This window comes from Heloderma suspectum, chromosome 5, assembly GCF_057233095.1.
Source record: "Heloderma suspectum isolate Gila_16-S chromosome 5, 16-S_ref, whole genome shotgun sequence".
Taxonomy (NCBI): Eukaryota; Metazoa; Chordata; class Lepidosauria; order Squamata; family Helodermatidae; genus Heloderma; species Heloderma suspectum.
Genome location: NC_139462.1, coordinates 139,081,903 through 139,107,979, shown reverse-complemented (window position 1 = coordinate 139,107,979; position 26,077 = coordinate 139,081,903). Strand labels below are relative to the sequence as shown.

The 26,077-nt window shown below is 42.2% G+C and overlaps 1 protein-coding gene across 4 annotated transcripts in view; it reads left to right on the top strand.

Moving 5' to 3' along the window:
- Positions 1 to 25,781, top strand: part of TPPP (tubulin polymerization promoting protein) — a 69,074-nt gene extending 43,293 nt beyond the window's left edge. For 3 of the 4 annotated variants that reach the window (XM_084857592.1, XM_084857593.1, XM_084857594.1), the window contains exons 3-5: positions 19,436 to 19,586; positions 23,678 to 23,868; positions 24,367 to 25,781. In XM_084857592.1, coding sequence (XP_084713718.1) covers positions 19,436 to 19,586; positions 23,678 to 23,868; positions 24,367 to 24,412 — 388 coding nt within the window. In that variant the 3' untranslated portion in view covers positions 24,413 to 25,781. Of the gene's footprint in view, positions 1 to 19,435; positions 19,587 to 23,677 lie in introns of all 4 variants that reach the window. The other variant, XM_084857595.1, reaches the window with a different exon arrangement.
- Positions 25,782 to 26,077: the final 296 nt, after the last annotated feature.

The window sequence follows — 26,077 nt, the reverse complement described above, 5'->3', positions numbered from 1 at the left end:
GCCCGTCCCTCTGTTGTCTAGTCCCAGTCATGCAACCAATCTAGGAGATTTATAGTACCCCTTGTGGGCAGCCACAGATGGCTGGTGGGCTGCATTTGCCTTGATGGGCCACACGTTTTGCAGGCATAGATGGATACCTGGCCATGCGATCATGGGATGAATTTGCGCTCCATCACTTGCCCAGTTAATGCCACCTCTGCATTATTGGTGGGATGCTTTGCTTTCAGATTACGGTTGTTCACTTTATTTTTCCTTTAACTGGGGGCATCTCTACATTAAGGAAAAATCCCACAGCCTTACTGCAGCTTTTGCTTCCATTTTTTTCATGGGATCAGGATGGACTCATGGACACCGAGCACGCGATTGGGAATCGAAAATGTCCCTTTTCGGCAATGCTGTATAGTGTTCAGTGAAACCGGGCCATCTAGTGGCTGCCAGTATTTCAAGTGAACTTTTATTTCAACTTATCTCTGATATTTTTTAAAGTGGGATTAAACTCAAAAAGCATGGGAGACACTCTGGAGGTTGACGATGTCGTGTAAAGGACCCGCAGACGTCCGTGAGTGGCCAATCATGAGTGTGCGATAAAAGCCACATGTAGAAATGCTCTGAAAGATCCCCGTGAAGGGGCTTTTTTCTTGGTGTGGAACATGAGGATTTAGCATTTGTGTCTGATGGCCGGGCATTTCAAGGGGAAGACATGCTGGCTAGGAAAGGTCCTCCGTACTAGGGGACTTCATTTGTATGCCTGGTGTTGAATTATGCGAAGGCCGCTTTTATAAAAAATTGCCTTTTGATTGTTAGCGCTAGGAACCCTCTATCTGGAAGCCCCATAAGAAGCAGCAGCCTGCTTAATACAGAAAAGTAAAGGAAGCAAAAGGGTAGGAAGAAAGAAAGAAAGAAAGACAGACAGACAGACAGACAGACAGAAAGAGAAAGAAAGAAAGAAAGAAAGAAAGAAAGAAAGAAAGAAAGAAAGAAAGAAAGAAGTAATCGGGTCACAATATCAAGCAAATAAAATCTAATGGGCAAAAGAGTTCAAGGCGGAAGCAAGTGGGACAAGATGAGAAATAGGAAGACTATAAATCAAGTAGTGCAGTAAGTAGTACAGGATAAAATGAGAACCAGGACCAAAGGTTTTTGCTAGGGAGCAACTTCAGGAGAGGGCTTTTGCCTGGTGTCTTGCTTGTGGGCTTCTCAGAGGCATCCAGTCTGCCACTGTAGAGAACAGGGTACTGGAGAAGATAGGCCTTCGGTCTGATCCAGCAGGGCTGCTCTTATGTTTTTATGCTGAATCAACAGAAAGAAATGGATGGATCTTAACACTGTTGTAAAGATTGAAATAACTGGACTTAATTAATATGACCAGAAAATGAAAGAGACTAATCAAAAGTAACACTCAAGCTATGCACTTAAAGAAAAGATTGAACAGCATTATTTACAAGAGACCATCAGAGTGAATTAACAGATGTATTTTTGTTCATTCAGTTTAAGAAAATATCCCACTTAGAACTTGCACTGGTACAGTTAGAAATACTGGAAAGGATTGAAGACTGAAGAGCGGGAACAGAGAGATAAATGCAGATATCATCTGAAAGTCAAGCAATACTTTTACTGAGGGAAAATGTAAAGTATATAAATAAGAAGATGACCCTGTAAATCAGGGTGGGAAAACTTTTTCAGGCAAGGGCTGAATTCCAACCTGGGAAAAGTCTTGGTGGGGGTGTGGCCATGGTCAAAGGCAGAGTGGGTGGGCCCAAAATGTGATTTTTACTGGTTTTAAGCCTACTCAGAAGAAAGCAGGACAAGCCTTTGCAACCCTCACAAGTAGGCAGGACTGAGTCACTTGGGAGCACTTCCAAATAGCATACCAAATATCAAGCCCTGCATTTCTACTCAGAAAGAAGCATGAGCAGCATGTCTACGCACAAGAAAGCAGAACTGAATTACACAGCAGCTTCTTCCCAGATCCTGCCCCTTTTCTCCTGCAGGGAAAAGCTGTTATCTCTGATCAGAGTTCCTGACAGAGTGCTGTAAAAAGGGTCTTTCTTTCAGTGCCCAGCCAGCCCAACCCTGTGAAACACCAGGAAAAATCGGAGGTGGGGGAACAACAGATAAAAGGTAAGGGGGTGGGGTTTCAGAAGGGGGCATGTTCACAGGCAAAGGGTTTATGGTCAAGATTAGGCCTGCAGACCAGAGGTTCCTTGGCCCTTTTGAAAATACTGTGAAATGCTACTAAGGGTGAAATCTTATGCATGTTTAGACAGAAAAAAGTCCTGCAACTCCCAGCATTCTGCAGCCAGCAGGACTTCTTATTAAAAAAAATGGTTCTGGTGATGGCAGCAACACCCAGATCCAATTTCCATGCTGGAAAATATCGCATCTGAACTAGTCTAGTTGTTCTAAAGTGACAATAATTATGAATTAAAGCACTCATATTCTGGTTGCAGTTTATTTTTGAATTTTTGTGTGCAAACAATGGACCTTGGAAAGCTTAGAACTTGATGAGCCTTTTTTTCTTTATGTATTAGTTATTTCTTAAGAATATACTTGCATTCTGAAGAGAGGAAAAACACCCTTTAAACAACTGTGCTAGTTTAATCTGAAATGCGTAAGCATGAAATAGGAGTAGGTGCAGTTTGGCAGATGTTTACTGATAAACAGCTGCGGTGCCTTAATAACAGCAAATGTCAGGGGCCTTTTTTCCTATTCCATTCTCCTTTCCTCTTCAGTCCTTTCATGCTCCTTCAGCAAATGATTTCTCATTTTCTTCACAGCAAACCATGTGGTTTCTCAGGCTAACAGTGGTGAGTGCCAGGGACCGGAACTGTGTCGGTGTCCCTTTTGAAACTCTTTTGCACTGAACATTTTTCCCCATGAGAACAAAATTAACTTCAGACTCTTCTGATCCCAGACAAGAATATATCCAAGTTGCAATAAGAGTTGTCCGTGGCCTATTTTTGTATGAAATGGGCCTGTAAGATTAAGATGATTAGCAGAAAGAAGTGGCAGTGTGTTTCATAGACCACTTCAGGCTACAGCGGGGAAGGTTGCAAAATGCTCCCCACATAGAAAGGTAGACTATTGGGGAGATATCTAAGCTGTATCCTTTTCTCTGGGATGCTAGTTTTCTATGTGCAGGGAATTGGAGACATTTAAATATGCAAACCCTACTTCTTGCAGTCTGAAGTGATACAGATAAATAAAAGTTGTACCACTTGATTCTGTTGATTCTATAAGACGGCCCTTAATCTGTATTGTTTGTATTGCTGATATGGAACACACTTGTAAAAACAGAAGCAATTTTACACAACTATAGTCTTTGAATTCAGTAGCCATTTGAATTTTGAAAGAGAGGGGAATCATACAGTTTTAAAAGAGTCCCATGGAATACTGAAGTTAGTCATATTTCAATTTCTTATTCAGTGACTGAGCCAGTACAAGCTGTGTGGCTGATAGCAATTCTGAGCTTAATTGTGGGACTTTAATAGTTGTGGGGTAGTGAAAATTCAGTAGGATTATCTTTATTTCACTCCTGGTAACCATATGTTCTTTTACTAATTAAAAACCTATTTAAAACCACACCCATTTAAAAGCACATGTATCAGCAACCCTTCCTAGCTTTTGGGGGAGGGGGGTCACTACGTTTACATAACAGCCTTGCAAACAGCAAAGTTACTAGCCTGCATCCTTTTTTACTAGCCTGCTGGGACCTGGCAGAAGAGGGATGGAGAGCTCCATTCCTTCTGCATCAGCTCGCTGGATTTCTATGTTGGGCATAGAGAGGTAGCTTGCCTTCTCTGAAGGTGCTTGGTTTCTGTACTGAGCACAGAGGAGGAACAGCCCACTAACTCACCTGCATCTAATTCCTTTTCATCTATGGCTACCAGGTGAGTGCTTAAATACCAGGCTGACATGCTGCCATTCCCTGCTAATGCACTCAAGGTACATTGTAGTGTACAATAATGGGTTACAATCCAATAGACCTGACACAAAAAGGGAAAGGGACTGGGAGGGAAGAGGAAAATAAGCAAGTATCTACTCTTCCATAATGTTGCATAATGGTTACCGAATGATCAGGTGAAATGACCACTGGAGGAGACGTTTCTGGAGGGTGAAGGGAGCCAAATGCCTGTTGATTCCAGCCTATCTGATGGAGAGGGCCTCACAGTCTCATCTCTCCCTCTGATGCAGCAAAGTGGAATGGCTGCTGATGGTTACAGGGCTTTCCCCCTACTGTAGGGAGAGTTTAAACTTAAGGCAAGTCATACAACCAGTTGGAGTGAGTGACTGGGTAGGATGCATATACCTAATACTGCCATGGCACAGCTCTACAGGCGAGCCACTTCTTAAACAACCTGTATGAACAAACCGTATGTTAGTTCACATAATTTATTTAATCTAAGTATATCATGAGAACTGTGGGGATGGAAGGAATCTGTTGGTAATCTGGTGTGGTGTTCTGCATTCAGACAGAATTGGGGTTTCTGTGTGCTGTGTATTGCATTTTGGCAACCTTTTGTAGGGTGCTCTGTACCAGAGATGAGCTATTGGTAAGCAACGTCCAGTCCATGTTTTACTGGCACAGCCACGATACAAAGCATAGTAATTACGTGCAATGGGCCAAGTTCCAGTCGCCCCTCCCACTGCAGTCACAGCTGCTGGATTGTTCATGTAATGTAAGTTCTGGTCACTGCCCCAGATGAATTAATCTATGATGTAAGTTGGAATGTGCCACAAATGGATAGAGGGAATGAGAAAATAAGGTACCCTTAGAGTGAAGGTACCTGTTCTAAAGGTGCTTGTTACATCTATATATTACTCTCTGCTCTCTGTGTTTTGCAAAAGGGCATACATGTTGTACATTCTTGTTCCACCAGTTGAAGCTCCGTAGAAGATAAGCAGTGGTAGCTCCAACTGTGGCGTGGAAACAGCTCAATACTAGGATGGCATTGCCCACAGAAACCTGGAGGTCATGACATTGGGATCCATGGTTTGAAGCTATTGGCTTAGACCAGCCAATGACCATGCTAGCTGGGAATTATAAGAGTTGCATTCAACTCATGTAGAGGGCACTAGCTTGGGAAAGGCTGACTTAGAGCCATCTTTCTCTTTCGTTCCCCCCATGTGTGTAAAATACACAAGTTGATAAAGCAGCAGAAAATACTGGAAACAGCTGCTCTTAATACTTTTTAGTTCTGAGAATTTTCTCCGTTTTCTGTTTACTTTGGGGGATGTTTCTGTGATCTGTTTATACCATAGTTCCCTGTTGCTTGGGGTGACAACACATTCCTTACTAGTTGGAGAGCTTTGCTTGCTTAGCCTTTCTTGGTGGAGGCAAACACATGTGTACAAACACATGTTTGTACACAGTTTTTGATTGGAAAACTCTATTGCAAAATGTGAGAAGTGTAAATTCCAAAGGATGTCAGGTTTTGATTTGCATTTTGGTTCAAAGGTGCAAAATTAGGTAAGTTTGCAGGAAAACATGAACCAAACTAATTTTCCCCTCATCCCTAGTTTGTAGGCATTTCTTTCAAACACATAGCGCTCTGCTTCCTACCCACCCACCCCTTGTTAACTGTGGAAGGACAACCTAAGCACAACACACATTTTCCACAATTCACATCTATTGGACCTTGATGATACTTGAATGAGCTGCTTCAGATTTTACAACACATTTTGTTTAATTTGGGGCCTAGTTTACATTTAAAAACAGTGCAACCCAAGTCCTTCCCAAGTGGCATTGTTAAAGTCTAAAGGTGTATCTAGAATATGGTCTTTGTAAATCTCAATAAGGCTGGAAGGAGGCTTTTAACCGTGTCTCCATAATACGTCCATGATGGAAAAATAATGGAGCACCTCACACACAACATCAAACCACAGGCTTCCACAGTCTGACCTCCCCTTTCCCCGCATCTGCTCTGCTTAATCAGTTACTCTGTGGTTGTGGCAAAGAGTCTACAAACACATTCGGGAAATATACAGTAAAATCGGTTCTGAAGAGATCTTATTCTCATAGCATTCAAGAAGAATTTAGCAAAAGCCTCGATTGTATCCCTATCCTCTGTTGTCCTAAAACAGTAGAGAAGTACATTTATATCTGATCTAGGATCAGACAGTAATTTCTCTCTAATCGCTATATAAAAGGAGCAGCAAAGTAAAACATGAATAACTGATTCGATTTCATTCCTTCCACATGGGCATATACGATCTAAAAGGCTAGTTTTCTGAAACCTCCCTTGTAACAGAGCAGAGGGTAAGACATTAAATCTTGCTAAAGTAAATGCACGCCGATATTTGGGAATGTTAAGGATTGAGAGATATTTCACTTCTACCAGCCCATAACTCAGATTTGCACCCAAAAACAGAGGAGAGCAAGTTCTATCCGCTGCAGAATTTAAAGCTTGTAGATCATAATCCCTGACCCTTTTGAGACGGAAGAGCTCTGGCCTGCTTAGCTTCCATCATTAGTACAGACTCTGGGCATAAGCCCAGAGAACTGATCTTATTCCAGAGCAATTTCATCCACTCCGAGATGTAAGGGTAATTGCGTATCATATAAATAACCTGAGGATCCAGGACTGTACAAACGGATCCAAAAATATAATGCGCTAATCCAAGCTTTTGAGGTGATTGTAGGCCAGTTTCCAACAAGAGCCCGGGGATTGCTACACATTTTGGAAGACTAAGGATGGAGCGGATGAAAGCTGCCTGCACAGATTCTATTGAAAAATTAACAGCTTTGATCCAGATTGCAATGCTATACGTCAATTGCATAAGTGACACCCTTAAACACTTGAAGTGCAGCAGGGACAAATTGACCCCCTTTGGTATAATAGAACCTTATTATTGCAGCAGCTGTATTGTTAGCTGTTGCTCTAGCCCTATCTCTCTGCAAAGACCAATTGAGAGTTTTATGAAAGTATATACCCAAATATTTATAGCCTGAAATTTGTTCGATACGATTCCCATTCACAGACCATCCAAAGGTCCTCCCATGTCTTGAAAAAACCAGCACCTTAGATTTATTATAGTTAATTCTCAACTGGTTAATTTTTTACAGTAGCTAGTGAACACTGCCAGCAGACACAGGAGGCAACCCTGGTCCATGATATTAAGACAGCGTCGTCTGCATAGAGTAAAATGGGGATCTTTGTATCAGCCAGTTTTGGAGGATGAGAATCTGTAGTATTCAAAGCATTAGGTAAATCGCTCAGGAAAATACTAAACAAAAATGGAGCTAAAACGCAGCCTTGTCTTACACCCCTAGTTGATACTATTGATTCCGACAGGCTACCACTGGGATTACATCTGATTTGAACTTCCATCTGATGATAAAGATTTTGGATCAAATATAGAAGTCTTTTATCAATACCCAGCACATCTAATTTTCCCCATAGCTTATTTTTCGAAACTGAGTCAAAAGCGGATTTCAAATCTATGAATGCAGAAAATAATTGGCCCCCTTTTGGGTTAGAATACTTTTCAGCTAAATGGGCCAAAACAAAACAGTGGTCCAAAGTTGAGCAACCAGGAGTAAAACCAATTTGTTCATCTCCTGCCTCCTATTTATGAAGGGCCGCTGTTCTGGTCCTCTTAGCCATAGGGAAGTTCATTGGCTACACACTACTTGTTCATTCTGACTGTCTTCATTTAGCGTTAAAATTGGTCACAACTGCTATGCTTCTGGCATCAACTCTGGATTGTTTGGGATGAGCTGATGTTTCTGTGGCAGCTTCTGTATCTACAAAGCTGGGACTGTTGTCTGGCATGGTTGGCTTCCCTTGCTGGCAACCAGGTGGACTTAGATGCTCTCCCAGAGGCCAGGCATTTCTGGTGATCACAGCTGATGGTTGAACATACTTGGGAAAGGTGGTGAGGTTTGACTGCAGATGGCGGTGCCTGGATATTTAGACCCTTGATTTCTTATGTTTCTGTCCTGCCATTTGGCCAATAGGCTCTCAAAGTGGCTTACAGTAAGCCAACAATAATCAGCACAACCTAGAGTCAATAAAATAATCCGTTTCATTAGGCAGCTTAAAAAACAACAACCCCTAATTTCTAAAAGCAGTGCCTAAATCAATTTAGCAGCACAAAAAGGACCAAAGGGATCTTCTTTTAACTTCCATCAAATGCCACGCAGAATGAAGGTTTGGACCCACTACCTAAAAAAACATCAAGGAAGATACCCACAAAAGCCATACCTGCAGCCACTGGAAACTCTATCCAACCAGCCTTCTAGCGAATGAGATTTCAGTAGGTGTGGCCTACACATTTTCAAGCATATCTTCTCAGTAATGAGGGCTAGAAACGTGCTCTCGTTCTTTTCATAAGAAAGCTGGATTCTGGCCATTACCACATTCTGTGCTTGTTCTGTTTAGCCTGCATACCCACAGAAGAGGCTGCCCTCTGCACCTTACCCAGCCCTCTGCTCTGGCCTTGCCTCTTTTCAATTAGCCTCTCTGCTGGGGTAAGTAATTCTGCCAATCCTTGCCCTCCATCTTTGATTGTGAAATCTTGCTTTGTCTTTGAGCTGCTGGCAAGCAGTCAGGACTAGACCCTTTCATGCTGCCCTCCCCCAGCAAGCTGCCTTGGTGAGTTATTCTTAGAATTTGGGTTCCTGATAAGTAAGTTGAAGTAACTAATTCTAGGCTTAATTTTATTTTTAAAAGCTGCCACCCTTTTCTGAAACTCAGTCTGCTGGGTTCTTACATAAAGATACTTGACTGGAAAACAAAGATGATTACGTTCTTTTGCTTAGGCTGAGGTTAGTCTTCCTCATGTACTGGACTACTTGGCATACACGCTAACCTGGTTTTCTCTGAGATTGAAGGAAGCTCTGGGAAAGGGTCCCATCCCCCTCTCTCTATGTAAAAGTCTGAATCTTCCATGCTGTCAGGCTTAGAATTAATAATCTTGTGCAGCAACAAAGAATAAGTTACAAAGGGTGTCTGTCAGACTGTCCCATGTCACACAGGTGGAGGTGCAGAGTCTTGCACAAGCAACAGAAGCAGATAAGCAAAGGACAAATAGGTTTTCTTGCCCAGATAGATTAACCTTGCGCTCTGAGCTGGTGCCATTAAAGCAAACATTCCCGACACAAGAGAATAAACTTTTCAGATCATGAGTTGCACTGTTTGGTGGCCTGTGTGAAAACGTTCTCATAACAAGAAGCTTTCTGTATTACTCTTGGTGCCAACCAGACCAGAGTACCTGGCACAGAATGCAGGTATTAATGCATCTTCTGTTTACAGAGGGCATTTGTGCCTGACCTTGGCACTATTGGACCAGAAAATATCTGAGACAGGCAGTTTTGATGAATTAACAGGAGTTAGTTGTTTCCCAGGCTGTGAAGTATAGTTGGCCTTACAGTGTTACAGGGCAGTTTTTCTCCTTGCCAGTGCTTTGGTTGTGGGTGGAAATGGTATTTCTCCTTCCATAAAATCCTTGATGTGTTTTAGATCTTATGGTGCTTTATCAGGGAGAACTTTAAAGAAGCTGTCAGAACATGTAATGCTTTGTAAACATCCACAAGGAGTCATTTTTATTAGAATTTTGTTGTATACCAGACATATGACATCACCCAAACACTGAGCTTTTTCTATTATATCTCAGCAATATTTCTCCTACCACTGTTTAAACATGCAGTAAAAAAGCTGTAAATATGATTAGAAAATGACAAGCTAGAAGAATATTATAAACCCTGAATGAATAGTATACATTTATGATAGATAAATTATTTTATCATATTTTCTTTTTCAGTATGATCAGCAAAATTATTTTAATTACATTATAGGGATGTTATTTCTGAGTTTTTTCTCCAGAAACATGAATTTCTTCTGGCTCTACATGATAACAGTAATACAATTGTAATAATGATGCTCACCCCAATCAATTCTAGTTCCACTTTAAAATGGTATTTCTAATGCGACTGTTGCAACAGAATGTGGATAGAAACTAGAAAGATGCATGAAAGATGATAGAAAGACAGAAAGATAATAGAAAGATAACATGAGCATTCTATTAAAAGCAATATAGTGCAGATAGATGGCGTCTGCACTCAGATTTGCATTGTGATGTACAGTTCCTAAAGTTCCTGCAGTTCGTGATCCAGCAAGTAATATGCACGTATCTATTGATCTCCTTAGTTGGATTGCAGTGACTATTTCTAAGCTCCAGCTATGATCTGTTTTGTTTACCACAACAGGGGCAGCTTCTATTTTCAACTCTTATTTTATCCCATCCACCCCTTTTTCAACTGGCAAAAATATATACTTATAGGGAGCTTAAGACTTTTATCTCTACACAGACTGCTCAGAGCCCTTTGAATTCAGTGGGAGGTAAACAACCTAACTGTAATCAAGCCTACACTCTAAGGGCATAGTAGCATCGTGACTCCATCCTCTGTTGTAGGAAGCCTCTCTTTATTCAACTAATGGGTTAGATCTAAATTTTATAAATATATCATACAGGAGTATTGAATGTGATAAATAACCTATTCCATATTCTGGTGTGATTAGTATTGGATATATTTATATTTTCCCTAAAATTACCTTTTTTTCTACTGAGTCATCTCCTGAATATTTCTAATATGTAAGGATTATATTTTGATATCCCATGTGTGAGAGATGATGGTGATAAAAATAGAACATGCAATACTTTATCCATCAAACTACTAGATAAGAGGGTCACTTTTCCATTGCCAATGTAGAATGGGCTGTTCAACTCAACTGATACTTTCTTAGCCCTTGGTCTGTACTATATTTTCATCAAAGGTTTTGTCCTTTTACATTCCCTCTTGTAGTAATTCTCCTGTTGATTTCATTTTCTGGTCAGTGAGTTTTGATACATAGTGCCACTATCAGATGTTATTATTATGTTTATATCTTCATAACTTGATTAGATTTTCCTTCCACTGTGATTCTCTTCGTTCTCCCTCCTCCTAGGTTTCCTCTTCTCCCAGACTTCCATTAACCCTACACAGCAAGGAACCTGTGAGAAGAGTCCCAAATCTTCAGATTTTATCTTAAAGCCTGTTTTTTTTAAAATAGTAGTTAATTAAAAAAACATTTTGTGTAAAAGAAAGAAATGGAAAGAAAGAGCTCTTAAGTTGACATGTACTCAGACAGTGGCAGCTTGTTGCTCTGTGCAGGTAGGGTATCATCTTCCTGTTGCCCCTGTCAATCCATTAAAAGGCTCAGAGAATCCCCCAGCTACTTGCCTGGGGGATTCCCCTTTTTTTTTCTTCACTACTCCTTATTTTTCAATCTGCTTTGCACTCATAATCATAACATTTCTTGCACAATTCGCCTTTTCTGTGCAATGGTTTGCTAGAGGAGCAGAAAAATGTGGGCTCAGGAGTGCTTTTATGGTGTTGCACAGCACCACCACCCAACCATTGCACTAATGATCTTAACATTGCATGTCTTAGTTTGCCCTTTCTGTGCAATGGGTTGTTGCTGTGGAACAGACAAATGTGGGCACAAGCACATACAGCTTGTGTGTTCTAGCTGTATTTTTATTTATTTATTACATTTCTGTACTGGAACAGACAAGGTGGGTTCCAAGGACTGTTTTTGTGTTGTTCTGTGGGTCAGAGAGCCCCCCACCCCACCTCCAACCTTTTGCTTTGTACTCATGATCTTAAAGTTCACTTTTGTATGTCTCAGGTTGCTCTTTCTGTGCAATGGGTTGCTGCTGTGGAATAGACAAATGTGAGCACAAAGGAATAAGTTTGTGTGTTCTGGCTGTATTTTTACTTATTTATTACATTTCTATACTGCCCAGTAGCCGAAGCTCTGTATGAGGAGTGTTGGGGGCCATACACCTTTTTCTCGCAGCATAGAGCCAAGCGTGATGGCACACGGTCCTTCTGAACCAAACTAAGACACTATTCTTCCATTTAGTTTGATGCTAACTGATTGTAGTGTATTGCTTAAGTGTCCTTAGGGTCTTTGCAAGGAGAGGAAAAAAACAAAATCGAGGTGGCCTTGCCTACTGTGATCCCTGGATGCACCTACCAGTAGCTCCCCTCCCCTCCACCCTACTAGCCTCAGTAGACACCAGTTGCTACTGCATATCCCCATGCTGCATATCTGTTTCTATCGATTCCTAATAATCCAGATATTAAGGAAGTTTTCCCAGGCAATTTCAGTTAAGTGTTCTTTTAAGGAAGTGCCCTGGGGAGAATGTGACACTGTTTTAGTAACTGAACTCTTCTCCTCCACCCCTACTCCCATACTGCATTTCTGAAACTGCTTACTCCTAAGTGTACGCATGTTGCATTTCAGCCTGTTTCTCTTGTTACCTTCTAAGAGCTGATCTATACATTTTTAAAAATCCCCTTGCACAGCATTTTTGAGATTTCAGAAAGCAGGCAAGGGATCATATATTTGAATGCTCTTGCTCGTTTTTAAAACACACACATTCTGCACATGGAAATCTAGCATTTCAGGGAATTTCTAGACTGGAACCCTTCTCACTAACATTCCTAGGCAAGGATTTTTGAATGTGTAATACTATTCAAAAACGCGATCTCCCACCTGCATTCTGAAATGGCTAGGTATGTTTCTGAAACCGGAGATCTATCTTAAGTTAAAAAAAGAAAAGAAAGGCCACTAGGAGACACAAATACTTTGATGAAAACGTCATGATTTTCTTTTTCTTCCCTTCGTTTTTCTACGAATCAGGCAGATAGAAAATTATTTCTCTGTCACATTCATAAACCAAAGCTTACACAAAGAGCTCACTTTTTAGCTTGAAGAGAGATAATATTAAAGCATGCACACCAGGCCATGTACATGCATCACTGATCTCCAGCGGCCTTTGTAGAGCTCTAGTCACATCAGACTGTTCAGATGTAACATCAAGCTTTGCTTTTGTTTTTAATCTGAGTGTATTTTCTTAACCTGCCTACCCAACACATCTGTGCCCCTGTTGCTATGTCCTCATTCATCTTACTTCCGCTTCCCAAAGAGCCCCCAGAGGATCTCCCACAAAACTCTGCCTTCCCAGTTTTAACCGAGGTTATATCCAATATTTAATCTGGATTGGATGCACAAATGGATTGGAATTAGGATCTTCCCTTGACTGAGAACCCACTTACAATTTAGGTCCTTCAAACTAGTTTTATAGCCATAAATAAACCCAGGTACTGTTTATGAGGACAATAGCATTCAACCCTGTTTAAAGAAAATAAATTATCCTAAATTAGAGACATATGAAGGGTTGAGGTGAGTATTTGGTGAAGATCATTGATCGGTGTCTGTTATGATTTCTCTTAGTCAGCTAATTCGGTCAGGCAGTCACTGCCTAGCTGGCTTATGACTGTACCCAATATGGGTACAATTAATTAATTAATTAATTAAATTAAGGTTCTATACCACTCAATAGCCGAAGCTCTCTGGACGGTTCTCAGCAATTTATTGATGGATAAGCATGAGCTTTGAGCAAATCCTGCCTCTTTCAGAGCCCTGAAACTAAAGAACTAGAATAGAAAATACAGCTTTTGCCTGTCCTCAGTTCACCTTCAGATGACGCATCCTTTATGAGAGTTGGATAGGCTTTAGTGCCACAGTATAGAGTGCCAATGCCATTGTAGACTCAGAAGCAGTTTATGAATTTCTATGACCATGGTTAAGACGCTGAACTGCAGACTGGAAGGTTGGCAGGACAGCAGTTCGAGACCCGAGTGCTGCGTGATGGAGTGAGCTCCCGTCTTCAGTCCCAGCTTCTGCCAACCTAGCAGTTCGAAAGCAAGAAATTGCAAGTAGATAAATAGGTACCGCCTCGGCGGGAAAGGTAACAGCGTTCCGTGCACCTTGGTGTACAGTCATGCCGGCCACATGACCACGGAAGCGTCTTCGGACAGTGCTGGCTCTTCGGCTTAGAAACGGGGATGAGCACCGCACCCTAGAGTCCCCACGACTGGGGACACCTTTACCTTTTACCTTTACCTTTTTATGACCATGTCAGAGGTCCACTGCACAGAATCTTCCTATGAAAGGTGGACTAGGGTATCCACTTATCTATCACCAAAAAAGAGAAAATGCATCACCAAAAAAGAGGACACCAATTTGCGTAACATTTGCATATGCGGATTTACATGTACAGATGCAAATTTAGAAATAATAACTGTAATTTAAATAGGAGTACAATATATTTCACCATAGTGGAGAAGACAGACCAGGTGGTCTGTGCGCCTGCTCAGTCTGCTGTCCGGGTGCTAACTGTTCATGAGCAACTTCAAGACCCCCCTGTTCTCACCCCTCTTTCTGGTTCGTTGACTTTACACCAGACTTGGACTGGACAGCCCATCATTAGAAGACACCTTCAAATAGAGGACTGTCTGCGCCAACTCTAAAGTAGGACATCTGGCCACCCTAGTGAAGACTGATATAACATTTGTAGGACTGTGGGGGCCATATGGAAACCACTCAATTGTATTTATCCAAACATACTTTCTGCTTCAAGGTGAAGGGGGGGGGGAAACAAATCAATTGCAGGTTTACAGCAAAACTGGCGATAAACAGCACCAATTGGCTAACACCTATAATGTCACAAAGACACCTCTTCCTCCATCCTCTGAGCAGTTTTGCAAATTCTTTTTTAATAAGGCAAAGGATGTGCATGTAGGTGTATGTGCATCATTATAAACAAAGAAACAAAAAATGTGGGCAGCATGCCTGGAACATGGGGACAAGAGGCAAGATTGATGCCCAAATCTGTGTTTATTTTGTGGTATGTTTGTGTCTCGTACATTTTTTAATCAGAATATGCTGGAATTACATTGTGGATAATAGTTCACTATGATTTCTCTTGACGTGCTTTGGCTGCCTTTACATTAAAGCAAAAATCCACAGTCCTACCGTTGTGGATCCTTTCCACGTTTACAGCAGGCTCCCAGATGGTGACTGATTGCTGAGAGGGGAAGTTTTTAATTTTCAAGGTTCCATAGAACTCAATGAAAGGGTGCCATCTAGTGGCTGTTTTAATAGTGCAACAATCCGAGATTTTTTGATACCTCATTTTCTCTGGCTCTTTTTAACGTGGAATAACTGGGAAATAACTCTGGATGTGCCCTGGAGGTCGATGACATCATGAAAAGGACCTTCAAGCTTCTGTGAGTGAGCAATCTCAATAGCAGGATAAAAGCTCAGTGTGAAGAAGCCCTTTGTCTTCACCCTAAAAACCGTGTATTGTGTCTAAATAGCAATGAAAAAGAAATGAGTGAATCGTGTATTTACTTTCTTGCTGCTAAGTAGTTTTATAGAGCCAGGTTTAAACATTGCTAAATCCTGTAGATTTCAGTGGGAATGCTAAGTATGTGCTTAGCTTTATTTTCCTCTAAGACAAGGACTTCGTTTGAAGTGCTTATCTTTGGCTGAATCATTCCCACAATAAATGAGGAGGTATGGGAACATGGATGAGGTTTAGGCTCTGTCCGTGAACTGGTTTTTGCCCACTGCAGTGCCAACTACTCTCCCATTTCCCATTTCTCCTCCTCCTATGGCCTCTGAAGATTTTCATGGCAAGGGTTAGACAGCATGCCAGCTTTCCCCAACCTGGTTCCCTTCAGAGGTGTTGGAGTACAATTCCCAGCAACCCCGAACCTTGGTCATGCTGGCTGGGGCTGATGGGAGTTGTAGTCCAACACATTTTGCAGGCACCAGGTTGGGAAACACTGCAAGAAGGCATTACTAACCTTCCCCTGTAACGTGTTGGCAGGACTAGGGCCATGAGTCATTTAACCTGAACTCGAAGGGTTTATATGTACCTGAGTGAGATGGGAGGGGATTGCTGGGAGGTTGTTCTACCTTTTCCTTGTCTCCTCCCTCTACCATTCTACTCCCTCCTTCTCCCTCCTGTAAGTGATGCTGACCATGGGGCTGATCCCAGCCACTCTAGTTTAAGGTGTAAGCTTGTTATACCTCCCGTAAAAGTTTATTCCTAATCCACCACTCAAGTATGTTTTGTCTATACCTGTGGCTACTCACCAGGAGCTGATTCTGACTTCATAACGTACAGTCACAGTGGAGTAGCCTGTGCTTCGGGACTGACCAGCACTTTGCGTGAACTGTAAAAGGTACCCTAGAATGTGCCCCCAAATCTTTATATTTATTTTAAGTAGATCCCACCCTTGAACAGAGTTTTCTGGGAAGCTTATATGGGGATTCTCTTGCAGGCAGGCAGAGCTTCCTTGGTAGATAAGTCAGTGCAGACGGGGGGCCCTGAGAGTAGGAAGTTTGAGAAACTTTGTTTTCATCTTGTAATTTTTTAAAACAGCTTTAGAAGCTGAATGCTCCCATGTAGTACTGCTCAAGTGGGAGCTGAGCTTTTAAAAAATGTTATTTTTAAAGTTGTGTTTAAAGATAGGCCCCTCTCTATCTCTGGAGTGTGTATGCATGTGCAACCCCCCCATTAAAAACAACCCCACATGAGTATGCCTGTTCCCCTGGAGAAATTCATCCAGTATGAAGGGACAGGATATTGTGTGATTCTTGTAGCTGGCTTATGGCTAACTTGCTGGGGGGTGGGGTGGGAGGAAAAAAAAATCTATTTTTAAAAAAATGGAAAGGTTTTTAGAGTTTCATGAGCCTTATCCTTTGTTACATCTAGTCACCCTAGAAATGAGGAATGTTCCATTTACTTATCAATTTAAGTACAGTGGAATTTTTTTTCCATTTCTCTCTCTTAACATTTTTAAAGAAATAGTAAAAAAAAAAAAAAAGGCACAAAGACAGAGAAAAAACTAGAGTGCAAGAGAGTCATTACAGGTTACAGAAAGTACAAAAATATTTAGACAAACCTAAGCGTTTAGAGTACACTTGCATTTTCTGATGATTCACTACATGTCTCTTCAAACGAGATGTCATATCTCCAGCTCAAGACTGGAGACCACCACTTGCTTATTAAATCAGCTTCTATAAAGTGGCTTTAAAAGAAGTCAGGCAATTCTTATGTGGTCCTTTGTGCCGAGAGCTTGTTCTACCAGGTACAATACAAGTTTCTAGTACTTGTCCTTGGTGAATCACAATCCCAGTTTTACCTTGTAGGAAGATTTTGGTAATGCTTTTCTAAAAAGTTGGGTTTGCACATGTGTAACAAATGATTTGTCTGCACCTCCCCCACCACAAGGTACGACAGGGTGCGAGACACCCTTTGTCTGTATTCCAAAGGTAAAGCCACCACTGCTCAAATGTTTAATCATTACTTTTAGCCTTCACATGTGAGAATACAAGTTTATTCATTCATGGAGAAGGACAGACCACTTCTCAAGAGCTTCTTTCTGTAAAAATCAGATTTGCATGTTTGCTAAGCAGTCCAGTGCATGGATAAGATCAACTTCTGGCAAGGCAAAAGAACTAAATCATCTCCAGTTTCCAAATGAGTATATTTTTTAAGAACCAAGCCGAGAAAAATTCAGAAATGGTCAGTTGCTTTTAAAATAAAACGAAACCTATAATTAGCTAAGACTTTACTATCTTGAACCTGAATCCTCAGGAATAACTCACCAAAGCAGTTTTCAGAGTGGGGGGGGGGAATCCCCCTGCGACTGGAAGAGTTTTGTCTTGGCTCTTTGCCAGCCACTTGAAGACAAAGGAAGATTTTCCAAGCAAAAGTATTTCTATGGGGGGCGGGGGAGAGACTGACAAATCAATAGCCTGGGAGGATCATGCATTCCTCTAAATCAGGGGTGGGCAACCTGTGGCCCTCCTGAAGTTTCGGCCTACATTTCCTATGATACTTCATAACTGGCTATCCTGGCTAGGGTTGATGGGAGTTGTAGGCCAAAACATCTAAAGATCCACTGCTCTAGGTGATGTATCATTGTAAAGGGATGCGTCATGCCAGATTGGGTGTTGAAGTGGGAGAGCTAGCCTTGAATGTGTCATAATGCAGATTTTGGTACCTAAAGGTGCAAAAACATTTCTAAAAGGAGGCAGGGGAAGGGTTGGGGAGACCACATATGTCAACTGCTGTAGGTGTTTTTAAAGTTTCAGGCCTCTCCCCTGAAGCCCCTACAACATAAATAATCTTTGGGCGGGAGTTAGAGGCAGATGCATTGTAAGCAGCAGTTGAGTAAACATTCTTTGGCTGCAACCTTCTATGCACTCTTAACTTGGGAGTAAGCCTCATTGAATTCAGTGGTATTTTCTTCTGAGTAAACATTTTTTTCCACAAAAGAAATGGTTATTTGTGTGATATGCATGTTTTTGCATACCACCTCCAAGAGCAGTAAGGAAAATGACCAGCAGGACTATGGAAAGAGTTGTTGTTATTGTTCAGTCGTTAAGTCGTGTCCAACTGTTTGTGACCCCATGGACCATAGCACGCCAGGCCATCCTGTCCTCCACTCTCTCCCGGAGCGTGCTCAAGTTCATATTCATTGCATCGGTGATGCTATCTAGCCATCTCATCCTCTGCCATCCCCTCCTCCTTTTGCCTTCAATCTTTCCCAGCATCAGGGTCTTTTCCAGGGAGTTTTCTCTTCGCATTAGGTGGCCAAAATATTTGAGCTTCAGCTTCAGTATCTGTCCTTCCAATGAGCAGTCAGGGTTGATTTCCTTTAGGATGGACTGATTTGACCTCCTTGCAGTCCAGGGGACTCGTAAGAGTCTTCTCCAGCACCACAGTTCGAAAGCATCAGTTCTTCGGCACTCAGCCTTCCTTATAGTCCAGCTGTCACGTTACTACTGGGAAAACCATAGCTTTGATTAGACGGGCCTTTGTCGGCAAGGTGATGTCTCTGCTTCTTACTATGCTGTCTAGGTTTGCCATAGCTTTCCTCCCAAGGAGCAAGCGTCTGCTTCAGTAGTCAGGACAGGACAGGCTGAGGGTGGATAATTCAGTAGAGCTTGCAGCAGGTGAGGGCCAGCTCATGCACTGATCCTTGGTGTTCCAAGGATGGACCTCTTTTTCTCTGTGAAATGTGAACTGCCCAGAGAGCTTTGGCTATTGGGCAGTATAGAAATAAATAAATAAATAAATAAAGTTGGAGGTTACGGAGGTGCAGCAACAGAGTTAAGTGATCACTCCCCTCTGTTAAAATCATTGTTCTAGGACCAAAGTCATGATCTAACTGCTACTCACAGCTCTCTTGGCATTGTCTCAAGAATGGGAATGATACTTAATGAGTTCATGGGCAAATTCCAGAGGATTATTTTACCTTCTGGCTGCCAACCTGAGTCTTGAACTGCAATTGCCGGCGGGGTGGGGGTGGCGGGGAAATCAAGAAGGATTTTTATATCAGGAAGGGTGATAATGCAGCCATTATAAAGTCTGTAGTGTAGATGTCCTCCCAGAGTTTCTTTGAAGGAAATTACAAGGAAACTAGAGGCTTTAATGGAGCACATGGCAAATATTGTTCATATTCAAACGCAGGGATCCTTTTGTAACTTCTGGCTTCTTTTTGTTTGTTTTTATGGTCCAGGGGAAAATCCAGGACAATTACTTTTGAACTGTTTAAGGAAGCACTTCAGGAACTCTCCAAGAAACGGTTCAAAGATAAGAGCAACGAAGAAGCTGTGCAAGAAATGCACAAGCTAATTGAAGGGAAAGCGCCAGTCATATCTGGAGTTACGGTATGGTATGGTACCCTGACATAGTAAATCTTGCCCTCCTTCCCAAGGCCTCACTTAGAACAGAATGTGGTCATGGTAGGAGTCCTGGCATTTTGATCAACCCAGGCAGATGCTTAGCTAGTCCCACTTTATTATCCTGTGGGAGGGCAGTTTTTGCTAAGCAAGAAAATTAAGAGGGGTAACATTATGGCAAAATCATGGCAAAGGTTACAAATTCAGTGATGCCCGCTGTTCCTCTGCGCCTCCCTCTAATGTAGGGTTGTGGACCGTCTGTCAACCCAAGGGCTGAATTCAGTTTCAGAGATGGTTTCGGGGGGCTACGTTCCAGTGGTGGGCGGGGCTGAAGGCGAAAGAGGCAGAGCCAAAGATACCAGCCTATTTTAGCTTAAAGCTCCTACTAGCAGTAAGTTTTAGGAGCGGCATTTCAACCTTTTAGTATGGGGGGAAAAGCTCTGCAAGCCAGGAAATCACCAAACAATCAGTGGTTGGGAGAAAGGGGTGGGGGGCGTAGCCATCTAGGAAACAATGGAAGGCCAAACTGGGATCCCAGGCAGACTGGATTTGGTCCATGGGCTTTTGGTTCCACACACCTGCTGTGATGCTTCAGCATTCTGACGTCTTTTACTTTTTTAGGCTTTTCTATCTTAATATCTTTTTTTGCTTTTTAAAATTATTTGCAGTAGTGTAATCTCCTGTTGTTGGTTTTATTTTGGTTTTATGCTGTTGCTGGGTTTATTCTTAATGTATTTTTCTACTTTTGAAAATTATGTTTTGCTTGTAAACCACCCAGAGAACCATGGTTATCGGGTGATATATAAATATTGTTAATAAACAATTTTTTAAAAAGAACAAAACAAAGACATTTCTGCAAGAAACTTGCATCTTTCTGTTAAAGTTTGCAAAATAAGCAAAATCTGACTTTTCTGAATTGCATAATTCTCATCACAGAATTTGGGTTTTCTGGTCATCCAACTTGATTTATTCATAATATGCCACATATATGTGAGCAACTGGATATTTCAGAAAAAGGATTTGTCTGTTTACCGCCTTCAGGAAGCCTTTGACCTGCAACATAGCATTATGTGGCTCCCTCAAATGTACTGACAGAAATTTCCACACATCCCACCACTTCCAGCATGGATAGAGAAGTGAATGATGCAAGGATTAAAGAGGAAGCTGATGAAGCCAGCTTCTGGCCACCTTTAGCAAAAGCAAAATCGCCTTGTATTCCTCTTCCATTCTTGCATCTTTTTCCAGCTTGCTCTAGGCTTTGTGACTTATATGTGTGTTCATCCTGTCAGTTATGTCAAAGCTGAGGGTGGTCCAATTTCCAAATAGTTGAGCTAGGAAAGAGTAGAACAGTGGAACGTGGAACCTCTTTCAACCCGAGGGCCAAATTCCACGTTGAGAAGCTCCTGAGGCTGCATTCCAGAGGTGGGCGGGGCCAAAGGCAAAAGGGGCGGGGCCAAAGGCAAAAGGGGCGGGGCCAAAGGCAAAGATCACAGCCAAAATGCCAGCATATTTTAGCTTAAAGCTCTTGCTGCTAGTAACTAAGCCTTAGGAAAAGAATTTCAATGTTTTAGAATGGGAAAAACTGCACAAAAGCCAGGAAACCACCAAACGCTCTATGATTAGGGGAAAGGGAGTGGGTCCAGCAGAAGGGTGTGTGGTCATCTGGGGTTTTGCACCCCTGGGGTAGAGTACAGAATATATGAAACGGCAAGGAACTGACTCTGTGGCTTCCAGAGACTGACTCTACTGCGTATCGGCGACCTTTGCTGTTTCTTTCATGCCTTGGTCTATATATATGCAAAGCATGGGGTATATAAATCAAGTCCAGAACAGCTGGCACTTGAAGTCTTCCCATCCAGACGATAAATTTCACAACACCTGCAACAAGTGGAATAGAAGGAATGGAAACTCTTACCCCATTGGGATAGTTATCTTTGAGCACATCCAATAGAGCCATGGATTTGCCTAGCTCACGTCCCCCCCCTTTTTTTTCTTTTGAAGTTCCTGGCTCTGGAGGCAGAATGTTCAGTCATCCTGTCCTGTGGGATCATTTGTTCTAAAGGGTGGCCAGAAAGGCTTGTAGTCAGCTTTGGAGAAGGGTGTGGTGATGTTCCTTCCCATCTTCTGGTAGACTGGGAACACCAAGTAATTACAAAGCTAGCAACAGTTTGGAGGGAAACCCCAATCTTGTTAAACATCTCTTACCGTTCTTCTGGAATTGGCAAAGCCGCGTGATACGTAATCCCAGGTTGGACTGGCACTGTGTGTAGATGGGAGGGCTAACCACTGACTGTGTTCTGAAATCCTGCCATTTTAAGAGCGTCTCTGGGCACTGGACCAAGTCGATGTTAATGTTCTAGAAGTGAATATTAAAATTACTCATTCTTGATCATCCAGAGCAGAACTGAAAATAGAAGTAAAGGCATAGGCTGAATACTCTGTTGCTTACAACACTGAAGCAGGGCATTTTGAAAAGGGACTGTGGACACTGGGTTATAAAACGTAGTTTAGACTTCAGAAGAGTTTTAAGTTACACAAACTCAAACAGACGAAGTGAAACAGAACAGAGTTGACCGAAAAGGCTTCCTTGTGTACTTTCAGTTTGTCCTCAGGATCAAAGTGAACCTAAGAGAGGAAAATGCTAAAGAGCCAAACATTCCTGAAGAAACAACTTACTTATTCAGTTCAAATTTTAAATCAGAATAATGGCTTACTTCTTCAGCAGGGCTGGCGTCAAGAATAAATATGGTTGGACACCTGTCGAGGACACACATCCCATCAAGGGCCCACTGACAAGAGCCCCTCAGAGTTGATCCTCCTCTTCACCACTGTAACTTGCTGGTTCACCTGGTGGTGGCAGGAAGGAGGAGCAGGAGATGCCACTGCCTACTTATTCACTGGCTCCCTGCCTGTCAAGCAGACGAGTGCATAGGACGAGGAACAATAGCAGCTGGTGGCAATAGTGGTGAGAAGACAGACTCACTGAGGGACGGGGCCCTTGCCCAGGTGCCCTCAAAAACCTGGAAGTGGCACTGATCTTCAGCAGCGAAAGCTGCAGTGGAAACAAATCTCGGATTGTGTGCACATTTATCTCCCATATGTGCATGACATATAGCGTTGTTGGCTTGCCACCACAAAGGACAGCTGCAGTGAGTTTTAGTGTGAAAACTTCTGAAGTGGCCTCTAACATAGTGGCCATAAAGTACACAAACACTGCGGCAAGGCTGGCTTTACCACACAGGAAGGCTAGGCGGCTGCCTAGGGGAAGGACGATTGTCTATCCATCAAGGTGAAAGCAGAGTGCATGTCCAAGCACTCACATTAGGCATGGCTAGCATCCCCTGGGAAAAGAGTGTGTGCCCCAGAATCCTCTACAATGATATAGGACATGGTGGGGGGAGGCAAACTCTGTTCACTTGAAGCCTTTGGGGTAACCCTCTAGTCTCAATACCCTATTTTGTAAGCCTGATGGTCGGGCTGGTCTCTCTTTTTTTTATTGATGTGGGTCGTTTTGGGAGATAATCATTGTTTGAAAAGCGGGATAAAAATGTAGTAAATAATAAATAATAGCCTGAATACCCTACTGTAATTAATCCTAAGTAAATGTAACTGAAATAATCATATGTTCTCTTTGTTTACTCCTCTCCCCCCCTTCCTCTTTTATTGTTTTTCCTTGGGCTGGATCCAGACTTAGTCATCTTTAGAGCAGACCCATTGAAATTAATGGGGCAAGTTAATTATGACTAAACTAAGCCCCACTGGTTTCAGTGAGTCTACTTTAAGCATGACTAAGTCTGGATCCAACTCCTTGTGTTTATTTTTAGATAGTGTAGTCCTTTGGGGTATATCTATAATTTAAAAAAAACATGGAGATGGGACCTATCCCTCCTTGCTTATGGTGCCCAAAACTTATGAATCAGCCCTTTTTGGTGGCCTGCAAAGAACAAACAAACCAGAATAGAAATTCTTGGTATCATGACATTTTAGAACCATCGTGTTAATGTATTTGAATGTTATTTGCAATATTAATGTTCACTTCCTTCCCCTTCTCTTCCTCCCCTCGCCATTTTTGTTAATAGAAAGCCATTTCATCTCCAACTGTCTCACGGCTTACAGACACAACACGTTTCACTGGTTCCCACAAAGAGAGATTTGATCCAACTGGGAAGGGCAAAGGCAAAGCCGGGCGTGAAGATCTAGTTGACACATCTGGCTATGTCTCCGGGTATAAGCATGCTGGCACATATGATCAGAAAGTGCAAGGAAGCAAGTAAGCTTGAAGTTGGAATGCACCAAGGTGTACCTGCGAGGTTGAGCTAACTGAGCCTCGCCTCTTTGTCTATTCCTCTAAATGCCTGAAAAACGATGCTGGCAATCTCGGGATCAGAACCAGTTTTGACATCTACTGAGACTCTTGCAGTGATGCATCACTTCTTTACATTCCTCATGCTTTATGGCAGTGAAAAGGAAGCAGCAAAGCATTTTGAAGCAAGAAACCACATCCAAGGGCTCTCTCGCCACACCTCGTCCATACTGGTAGCAAATTGCAAACATCCCTATATGTCTAGTTCTCTGTCTTGCTCTTTTGGCTGTAGTAGCAAGCTTTTCCCCTCAAGTATAGAGGCTTTTCAGTGAGAGCTACGTGTGCCAGTAGCTTTTCTAAGAAGGATCCAAATGCTAAATTAGAGTATTTATTGTTGAACAATGTCTTAAAAGGGGACAGACACTCCAATGTTTATTAAATTACTGTTTACTTTTTTTTGTATAGGTGCTATCCTGGAAAAACAAATACATTTATTTCTCCCCATCTGTGAACAAGAGCAACAATTAAATTAAAAAAATTCCTTCCCCTGCCTCAAGTCCCCTACGTGCAAACCATGTGTCATTGAAGCTATGGGTAATAGAATACTAACAGAAGGAACTATGGCGCTTACTGTGGAAGGCTGGTTAAAAATGACAATGTTGGTTGCAATATTGAAGTTTGCTGTGCCTCAAACTGGAAGTCAAAAGAACATTTAAGGTTATGTTGATGTATTCTTAAATAGCATTAAATTTTATAGTATATGTCACAAACTGGGCTTCCATTTAGTTGGGGTATACAGTGCAATGCACAAATGGGCACTTCTAGGAGATTGCATCAGCTATGAAATACGGCAGTTCAGCATCCCACAAATGATCAACTCGAAATATTACCCACTGAAATGATCTACTCTATCTGCGTCATTTCCTTAAACAATATTTTGATTTATAAAATTAATTAAGTAGTCCCTTTAGTCTTCCATTTACAAAATAAAGGCACTCAATTGTTCTCTCATGCACCGCACTGTAAATTGGACATAATTTCATAATCAGATTGTACTCGTGGAAAACAAAGGTAGAAAAGGTCAAATGTAGATTCATTGGGCAGTATACAACAGTGTCATTCCCCAAACTCAAATAGCACAAGCAGAGCTCCACTGAACATTTATGTTGCACCAGCGATTGTGCATTATGCTTGTGCAACTGTTTGCACAACAGAGGGCATGAGTATAATACACAACCAATTGCACAGTGGGTGGCTCAAGCATAATACACAACTGCTTGCACAACAGGATGTGCACCTGTTTACACAACTGCAGTCGCACAAACACATTTTTAGTTACACAACTGCACTCGCACAAACATAATTTTAGTTGGATACTCCTCTTGTGTGTAGTTTGGAACCTAGCTTCTGCTAGCACAACGTCATTTGCACTAGTGGAATGACACAATTGGATACTGCCTGTTGAGTTGTATCCAGATCTAGTCATACTTGGAGGAGACCCACTGAAATCAATGGGACGAAAGTCAGTCAAGACTAACTTACGTTCCAGTTGATTTCAGTGGGTCTCTGGATCCAGCCTGTCATTTTCCAAATGATGTAATCATCTATCATGTTCCAATTAGGGTTGGCGGAGAATTTCTCCCCGAAACTTCGGGGGGCCGAGTGCCAACGTGTTCGGCCCCCCGAACAAGTTTCGGGGAGAAATTCTCTGCCGCCCCCCACACCCCCCCCGGGACAGGACTTACCTTTCCCGAATGTCCCTCCCGGCGGCGGTTCGTCGGGTCTTCATCAGGGGCGGGGGCGGCAGCCGATCTTTCGACCGGCTGCCGCCGCCGCCGTTCCAGTAAAACTAAAAAAAAAAAAAAAAAACGCCCCCGTGATAGGCTACGTGACGATTAACGTAGCCTATCACGGCTAGATTTGCAAAGTCAGCCGTGATAGGCTACATAAATCGTCACGTAGCCTATCACGGGTGACTTAAAAAATAAAAAAAAAGCGCTTACGGATAATGGCGGCCCTCATAGGGAGCCGCCATTCCCGTTCCTTATTTGGTCGCTGTAGTCTATGTAAAGATTACGTAGACTACAGCGAAAATAAGGGCAACGCTATTTGCGTTGCCCTTATTTTCGCCGTAGTCTACGTAAAGATTTACATAGACTACAGGAACCAAATAAGG